Below are 9,785 nucleotides of genomic sequence, written 5' to 3' on the forward strand. Positions count from 1 at the left end.
GCCACTTTTGTGCATAGACTCATCAATTACATGTGTACAAGTCGTTGTGAAAATAGAATTTAAATAAAACAAAAAGAAAATAGTGGCCTTGTTTGGCAAGCAAGTTTTTTGGCCAATTTTGTCTGTTACAAGTTTTTTAACAACTTTAGTTACAATAATCTTAAAAAACTTCTCAAAGTTTTTAAACTATACATTTTAAAATATTAAAAAATTTACACATTTCAAAAAAATTTTCTACAATTTCTACAGTAAGTTACAGTAAAGTTTTAGACAAACATCCAAAAAATTCACTCATCAAACGGGGACATTATTTAAGGAGATTCTTGAAACATAGGCAGCATGTTAATTGAAAAAATGGTTCCCATGAGTTCACTAACTTTCTGACTTCTTCACTTAACGGATATTGTGAGCTGTATTCTGCAAAGTTTTAATACTAAGCACTAAGCAGGACACCCGTGCAACTTCAGGTGTGCTTTCCTACAAAAAATTTCTGAAGTGCTCATAAGTTATGGAAAGGGAAGTAGTCCAACTATAAGATAGTGAGATATCTATGATCAGGTTTATGCTGATATTTACACAAACAATATGTTTTTTTTTAAGTATAAGTGGAAGGGCTCGATCCAAAACCTTTTACTTGGACTCTCTCTCCCGAGTCATCCAATTCATTTCTCCCCTTTGCACTGACATTGGACTCTACTGATTGTTTTTTTATTTTTTTGAAAGTTTTAGAGTTTCTTTTAGTAACTATTAGTACTATTGACAACATTTTTGGGCTTTGTATCGTCAGCAAGTATGAAATTTCCAAAGAGCTAGTATCAAGCATTCAATGCTATGGTGATAATCATAAGCCTCTCTTTAATTAATGCAATGAGGTTCATCATATTTAAGTAATTGATTGATACCTACCACAGAAGCATTGGTACCATCTGGTAGATTTTTCAACTACAAAAACAAAAAAAAAAAAGCTTTCTCTGAGGGTCCAATTTCTGCAGGTATAACACAAAGGTAGCATTTTGTGAAATAGAAAAAAGAGGAGGTATGGTAATGTAATGTGCACGTATTTACCTTTGATTTTGCATTTCGCATTAGAACAAGTGTCCATCAAACGTTGAAGAGTCAGAATCACATTAAATTCGATGTACCTGTTTCCATTAATACTGACTTTTGCCTCTCAGTGTAACTTTTGCACCATTTAATCCATTTTTGCTTAACATCGCCATAAAAAACTTGATCAAAATATGGGAAATTACTGCAGCCCCCCCCCCCCCCCCCTCTCTTTTCCTCTCCTCTCCCTTTCTAGTTTAGAAGCACAAATGCTTTTTCTGCAATTGTATCAGTCACTTGCCATTTCTCCTTCAAGTGATATTCTTGAAATTCATAGTCAAAACTACACATGAACATTAGATCACATAAAAGTACTGTAGTTGCACTCTGCGTACAACTATGGTAAAAGTTGCAATGAATTTTGGTTATCTACCCTCGAGTACAGTGACAGTTACGTCACTGGTTGGGCGTTTTTCGACTGGATCTTCAGTATCGTACATACTCCTCTCACCATAGAAACCTGCAGGCTGTTTGGGATGGGGTAGCACCATATTCGCACTATCCAACATCAACACCACAGAGGACATGGTTGGTCTGTCTTCAGGGCAGCGCTGCACGCACAAGAGGCCTACTTGGATGCATCTTTCTACCTCTACTATGTTAAATGACTCTTCCATCAGCTCATCGATTAGATGGCAAGCTTTCCCCTCACTCCAGATTTTCCAGGCCTGACAAGCATAGTTCAACAACAGATAAACGAAATTTTTTTTTTTTTTTATGCACAGACTATTTGTCTGTAGGAAGGAAAATATATGAGCTTACATGTCCCAATAGATGTAATGAAGTAGGGATATAAAGGGGTAAAGGCGTGAAGTGGCAACAAAGGAAAGCGTGATCAAGCAGAGAGGAGAGAAGGGAAGACGCGGATTGAAGAATTCAGACAGCAAGTGGGCACGAAGTAAATAAAGGCGTGATAACAAAAAGGGAAAAGGCGCCAGGAGACCGCAAAGGCGCAAGCAAGGAAGCACGCTCATTCTGGGTTCACGTCCTTCTTGCTGCAAGTGGACAGGAGAATCTAGAAGATTCACTCACACGCAATTTCTATGTCATTAGCTAGTGGGCAAGTTAGTTAGGATAGATTACTATAAATATTACGATCATGTAATTGTTATTGTAGAGAAAATTCCTGAATTGTAATCAGAAGGAGAATATCCTTTCTGTTATCCTTTCTTTAAGTTCTTCCTGCATTCTTTCTCATCTTCTTCTTTTCCCGCCAATTTCTTTTTCTGTAAGCAAGTTGAAGTTGTTCAATAAAAGTTCAATTGTCCCTGGAATTCATTCAGCTTGAGTATAATTCGTATTATTATCATTTGAGTACATACTTTCCTCACCAAACACCATTTTTAGGTTCTGTACCACAACAGTGGTATCAGAGCTGTGTTGCGAGCCATAGGGATGACAAAAAACCAGGACGAAAATCTGAGAAGAGAGGTTGTGGAATTAGGGAGTGTGGTCAGGACCTTTACCAACAAAAGTGAGGGAGTAGAACAGGCCATGAGGACGATGGAGTTTAGACAGGATGCTACTGAAAAACTTCTGAAAGGATTGGATCAGAAATATGAGGGCCTGATGAACATGATGGCTCAGTTGGTGGCCAAGATCAGTGACCAGGGGAAGGGACCAGAAGGCAGTAGTAGCTCAAAAGGGGAAGATCGATCAAATGAATCCAGGATGGAGCCACCAAAAGAAGTAGGTAGTAGGAGAGAGGCCAGAGTCCATGGTAGATTGCCAAAAATGGATCTGCCAATTTTTGATGGAGACAATCCAAGGGAGTGGATCAGGAAGGCTAACAAGTATTTCAAACTACATGAGATAGAGGAGGATTTGAGGGCTGAGGTTGCTGAACTCTATTTCAGAGACAGAGCAGACATCTGGTTCCATGGAGTTTTTCATGGAAGGGAGGTTGTTCCCTGGTCAGAATTATCCACTGCTCTATGCATCAGATTTGGAGAGGGTAGTCCAGAAGAGGCCATCGAAGAATTCAATAAGCTGGTGCAGGCAGGATCTGTGGCTGAATACTTGGAGAGATTCGAAATGCTCAAAGCCCTGGTAATGCCTTCTCTGCCTCACTTGTCTGATTCATATTATAAGGCATGTTTTATGAGTGGACTGAAAGAGGAAATAGTCAATATGGTGAAAATATCTAAACCTGAAACCTTAGCTGTTGCCATTGAAATAGCCAAACTCCAAGAAAAAAACCTCAAAGCAATCCAAAAAATGCAGAAACCTGTCAATACCAGTTTCAATAGCCAAAAAATCCACAGCAAGACTACACCCCACACCAAATGGAACCAAAACTACCCCAAACACACCAACAAACCCCCTGATCAGCACTCTTCCAACCAGAACCTATTTAAAAAAATAACCCCCACAGAATACAATCACAGGAGGGAAAAGGGGCTATGTTATAGATGTGCAGAACCTTATACCTTGGGGCATGTTTGCAAACAAGCCCATGCACACTTACTGTTGGCTGATGAGGATGAAGACATGGAGAATGGTAGGGAACCAGAGGAGGAAGTTTTCTGTGACTGCATTAATGGAGGTCTGGCAGGGGAACACATAGAAGTATCAATTCATGCCCTGGCAGGAGGAGCAAGGCACAAAACGATAAAGCTGAGGGGTCATGTTAAAGGAAGGCAAGTCACTGCACTGATTGATAGTGGCAGTACCCATTGCTTCTTGGATGAGCAGCTGGCAAAGGAGTTGAAACTGTGTACACAGGGGCCAACTTTAATAGTCAATGTGGCTAATGGTGAGAAGGTGGACTCCAAGGGACTGGATAAGCCTATGCAGTGGGAGATGCAGGGGCATCAGTTCCAACATACCTTCAACACTTTGAGGTTGGGGGGATGTGACATGATACTGGGGGTGGATTGGTTAGCCAAACACAGCCCTATAGAGTTCAATTTCATGGAACTCAGTATGAAGATCCTCAAGGGGAAGCAAGAAATCATACTGATAGGGGAGGACAGCAGCACCAAGTTGGAAATGTTCAAAGGAGGCAGGCTAGCAAAATGGCTAAGGAAGCAGGAATATGGGGTAGTAGCACAACTGGTAACAGTAGGGAAGGAGGAAGGACCAGGACAGGTACCCATTGAAATCAACCATGTGCTAGATCAATACAAGGACGTCTTTGAAGAACCAAAAGGAATGCCTCCAACAAGGAGCCATGATCACCAGATTGTCCTCAAGGAGGGGGCCAGGCCCTTCCAGGTGAGACCATACAGGTGCCCCTACGTACAGAAGTCAGAGATTGAGAAATTGGTGAAGGAAATGCTGGAGCTGGGCATCATACAACCCAGCAGCAGCCCATTTGCTTCCCCAGTGCTACTGGTTAAGAAAAAAGATGGGACATGGAGGTTCTGTGTAGACTACAGGCAGTTGAACGAGCTGACAGTGAAGAACAAATTCCCCATGCCCCTGATTGAAGAGTTAATAGATGAACTGCATGGGGCCAAGTATTTCACAAAAATAGATCTGAGGGCAGGATACTTTCAGATCAGGGTCAAAGTGGAAGACATACCAAAAACAGCTTTCAGGACTCATCAAGGATTCTATGAATTCAAGGTCATGCCATTTGGCCTGACCAATGCACCTGCAACCTTCCAGAGCCTGATGAATCAGGTCTTCCAGGAACAGATGAGGAAACATGTATTGGTATTCTTTGATGACATTCTGGTCTACAGCCCCACACTGGAGACACATGTGAAGCATGTGACTGAGGTAATGAGTATTCTGAGGCAACACCAGTTATTTGCCAAAATGAGTAAATGTTCTTTTGCTCAGCTACAGGTGGAATATTTAGGACACATCATATCAGCTGAGGGAGTACAGGCTGACCCTGAGAAGATAGAAGGCATGAAAAACTGGACGAGACCAACCAACATCAAGCAGCTAAGGGGATTTTTGGGCCTAACAGGGTACTATAGGAGATTTGTCAAGGGGTATGGGGCTATAGCCAGACCCCTGACAGACCTGCTCAAGAAGGACAACTTCCACTGGAGTGAAGACACAGAGCAGGCTTTCCAGCAACTGAAAGAGGCCATGTGTAGCACCCCAGTTCTAGCAGTACCTGACTTTACCCAGCCATTCATTATTGAGACTGATGCATGCTACACTGGTATAGGAGCTGTGCTAATGCAGAATAGAAGACCTATCTCCTACCTCAGTCAAGCTCTGGGACAGAAAAACATGGGGTTATCAATCTACGAAAAAGAACTACTGGCCTTGGTGACAGCTGTGACCAAATGGAGGCACTACTTAGAAGGACACCATTTCATCATACATACTGACCATCAAAGCCTGAAGTATCTCCTGGAGCAGAGGATCACTACCCCACTCCAACAGAAATGGCTCACTAAACTGTTGGGGTTGAGCTACGAGATCCATTACAAAAAAGGTAAGGATAACCTGGCTGCTGATGCACTGTCTAGACAGGGCAGGGAAGAAATAGGGGAGTGCACAGCTATATCATGTGCAGTGCCAACCTGGGTACAGGAGGTGATAGAAAGTTACAAGGGGGATGAATGGACTCAGAAGACCATAGCTCAGGTGTTATTGACCCCCACACTGGCACCTGACTACTCATACCAGGATGGCATTCTCAGGTTCAAGAAGAGGCTAGTAGTAGGGGGACAAGGTGATACCAGAAGGAAGTTAATCACTGCACTACACGATTCCCAAGTTGGAGGACACTCAGGCATTCAGGCCAGCTACATGAGGGCCAAACAGCTATTTTATTGGCCAGGAATGTACCAGGAAATCAAGAAGGCAGTCCTAGAATGTGATACCTGCAGAAAATGTAAAGATGAACATGTGGCTTACCCAGGATTGCTGCAGCCACTTCCTATTCCCCAGCACTCATGGAGTCACATTTCTATGGATTTTGTTGAAGGACTACCCCAATCAGAAGGAAGGAATACTATTATGGTGGTTGTAGATAGGTTTACCAAGTATGCACACTTTATCAGTTTATCCCATCCTTTTGATGCTCCAAAAGTGGCCAGACTCTTCATTGATTACATCAGTAAACTACATGGCATTCCCCAAAGCATGCTCTCAGACAGAGACAGGATTTTTGTCAGTAAATTCTGGGAAGAACTATTCAGTTCATTGGGGGCCAAGTTGAACTACAGCACAGCTTATCACCCTCAGACTGATGGCCAGACTGAGAGGGTGAACCAGGTACTCGAAATGTACCTCAGATGCTTGACACATTTGGAACCAAAAAAGTGGAATCAGTGGTTATCTCTGGCAGAATGGTGGTACAACACTTCTCACCACACTGCCATCCAGATGACTCCTTTTGAGGCTCTATATGGACTAGCCCCTCCCCAATTGGCTCTGGGACCTTACCTGCAATCCAGGGTAGCTGCAGTAGGAGAATACCTCAGAGAAAGGCAACAAATGGATAACATGCTGAAACAGAATTTGAAGCAGGCTCAGGAGAGAATGAAAAGGTATGCTGATGAGAAGAGGAGTGAACGAGAATTTAGTAAAGGAGATTGGGTGTATCTACGGTTGCAACCCTACAGACAAAGCTCTGTGGCCCTGAGAGGGAACACCAAGTTATCAGCAAGGTACTTTGGCCCCTACAAAGTGGAGGAAAGAATAGGAAATGTAGCTTATAGACTGGAACTGCCAAGCTCTTCAAAGGTACATCCTGTCTTCCATGTGTCGTTGCTCAAAAGAAAGGTGGGAGACAAGATCACCCCCACCCTCCATTTACCAGAAACAAACGAAAAGGGCCATTGGAGAGTGGAGCCTATTGCCATACTGGATAGGAAAATGGTGAAGAAAAAAAATGCAGCTGCCACTCAGTGGCTAGTCCACTGGTGGGGTACGGACCCTGCAGAAGCTACATGGGAGGATGCTGAGGAGATCGAAAGACAATTCCCTACCTTCCAACCTTGAGGACAAGGTTTGCTGTGGAGGGGAAGGTATTGTAATGAAGTAGGGATATAAAGGGGTAAAGGCGTGAAGTGGCAACAAAGGAAAGCGTGATCAAGCAGAGAGGAGAGAAGGGAAGACGCGGATTGAAGAATTCAGACAGCAAGTGGGCACGAAGTAAATAAAGGCGTGATAACAAAAAGGGAAAAGGCGCCAGGAGACCGCAAAGGCGCAAGCAAGGAAGCACGCTCATTCTGGGTTCACGTCCTTCTTGCTGCAAGTGGACAGGAGAATCTAGAAGATTCACTCACACGCAATTTCTATGTCATTAGCTAGTGGGCAAGTTAGTTAGGATAGATTACTATAAATATTACGATCATGTAATTGTTATTGGTAGAGAAAATTCCTGAATTGTAATCAGAAGGAGAATATCCTTTCTGTTATCCTTTCTTTAAGTTCTTCCTGCATTCTTTCTCATCTTCTTCTTTTCCCGCCAATTTCTTTTTCTGTAAGCAAGTTGAAGTTGTTCAATAAAAGTTCAATTGTCCCTGGAATTCATTCAGCTTGAGTATAATTCGTATTATTATCATTTGAGTACATACTTTCCTCACCAAACACCATTTTTAGGTTCTGTATCACAACAATAGATTAAGGTTGTGATCAGGACGATAGAAATCTCTGTTCCTTCTGCCACTAATTATTTCCAAGAGCAATACTCAAAAGCTGAAGATATCTGATTTCATTGAATATAGCCCATTGGTCACGTACTCAGGTGCCATATAACCACTATGTATGTTTAAAGAGTGTTAGAAGTCACAAACGAAGAAAGAAGTGTTGGCTCAAGGAAGACTCTTAAGGCCCGGTAGATTATCAAAGAAACGATAAGCATGCTTACTGAGTCCCGATAACCCTGGTGGTTTTGGCTAAAAGCTGCTCCTCTTCAAAAGCTCTTGCAATCCCAAAATCAGAAATCTTGGGATTCATCTCACTGTCTAAAAGAATGTTGCTAGCTTTCAGGTCCCTGTGAATGATCCTCAATCTTGAATCTCTATGAAGGTAGAGAAGCCCCCGGGCAATCCCAATAATAATGTAAAATCGCCTCATCCATGTAAGCTCTTTCCTTGTGGTACAATCTGCGGCAACTTCTAATCAGATGACCAGATAGCCTTCTAATATAGAGGAGGGCATCAGGAAAAACAGAATTTCTGTTTCTTGAAGTGGAATTCAATAAGCAAGAGAGTCTGAGATTGCTAACCATAAATATAGTTGTGCAAGCTTTTATTGGGCATGTATTCGTAAATAAGCATCCTCTCTTCACCATGAATGCAGCATCCCAAAAGTCTAACTAGATTCCTATGTTGAAGTTTGGAAATCAAGCTAACTTCATTTTTGAACTCAGTCAGCCCTTGCTTGGAATTTAGGGAGAGCCTCTTCACTGCAATATTTTGTCCTGTTGCAATTTGGCCCTGTAAATTGCAGAAAAGTTTTCCAAAGTGTCATTCCTGTTCAATGTGCACAGTTATTTGTACATTGAATTAGACCCCTGATCTCTCTCTCTCTCTCTGTGGACGGTGTGTGGTAACTACAAGAAAAACAACATTCCTGTTTGTTTATGATGACAAGTCCAGGATTGATTGCAGTGGATCTCTCTATCTATTTTACAGCTCCCTGTCTATATGAGCCCAATGAACTCCCGCCCTTTATATTTGTTAAGAATAGCTAATGCAGTTGCTTGTTTTAGTATACCTTGTAAACAGGTCCAAAACCACCCTCACCAATCTTGTTTGAGTCAGAAAACTGGTTGGTTGCTTCTGCAATGCTAATCATATCAAAAGTCGGTGATTTGAGCTCTCCCATACTACTAGATCTGGGCTCAGGTTTTCTTCCTACAACTGCAGTTTGTTCAACAATAGACCAAAAGTAGCATAGAAAAGGGCCTTGGAATCTCACATTAGATTAAACACATCAAAGAATTACCAGATAACCACAGTCAACAAGGTTCCGTGTAAGTGTGTTTATATGAAACTGTGTACTACTTATATGCCAATATAAGAGTTAAAAATTGAAATGCCGCAGCAAAGTTCTTAAAAAATTCTATACAGATGTACATATTTGTTTCTGCCACCGGAAAACAGTAGTGTGAATTTTGTTGACATTAATAATTCAAAATCCTGTGTAATACATCATTTTGGTAAATCATATGGCAGTCACAGAAGGAAATTGACTGTCAGATTCAGGGTCTAAAGCCTGAAACGTTAGGACCTCGTGGCCCTGACACAAATCAAGAGAAAAAGTAGGAAAGACAGTCAAGGAAATGGGAAAGTTACCTATGCTGTATAATTTTTTTCTCCAGACAAGATATAAGGTTCCAATAAGCATCGGAAATGTTACAGACACAGGAATTGTTACCATCATGAGGTGTTTTTTCTTAGGATGTGACGATGATTCTACAAGAAGACATGGTCAAAATGTCACCGCTAGAAAAAGGAACATCTCCAAATGTATATAGAAGAAAAACTGCTAGAATACAGAAATAATACCAATATCCTCGGCTGTAACACGGACATGAAAAGTCAGACGATTGAAGGAATCATGCCTTTGTAAATCGAACAAATCCTCATACCAGAGCAAGCAATTACCATTCTCACCTCCACTGGAGTCTCCAGTGGAATAAGCTGTGCAGGAACAATTCTTTAAACACTCCTTTTGGCAATCATCGAGGTTCATATTAGAGTAGATATTGAAGTGCACCGTGTCAGGTATTTTAATTCCAGTCATCCTAAGAAATC

At 41.7% G+C, this 9,785-nt stretch overlaps 1 protein-coding gene across 1 annotated transcript; it reads right to left on the bottom strand.

The window, feature by feature from the left end:
* Nucleotides 1–1,816: 1,816 nt before the first annotated feature.
* LOC113760411 (G-type lectin S-receptor-like serine/threonine-protein kinase At4g27290) lies at nt 1,817–8,875 on the bottom strand. The gene is made up of 5 exons (XM_027302976.1): nt 8,743–8,875; nt 8,252–8,462; nt 7,892–8,129; nt 7,646–7,782; nt 1,817–1,880 (listed from the first exon to the last, which is right to left on the bottom strand). Exons 1-4 carry the CDS (start codon nt 8,851–8,853, stop codon nt 7,713–7,715), a joined length of 630 nt encoding a protein of 209 aa, XP_027158777.1. The 5' UTR covers nt 8,854–8,875; the 3' UTR covers nt 1,817–1,880; nt 7,646–7,712.
* Between the last annotated feature and the right edge of the window lie 910 nt (nt 8,876–9,785).

Source organism: Coffea eugenioides, chromosome 2 (assembly GCF_003713205.1).
Source record: "Coffea eugenioides isolate CCC68of chromosome 2, Ceug_1.0, whole genome shotgun sequence".
Classification (NCBI taxonomy): Eukaryota; Viridiplantae; Streptophyta; class Magnoliopsida; order Gentianales; family Rubiaceae; genus Coffea; species Coffea eugenioides.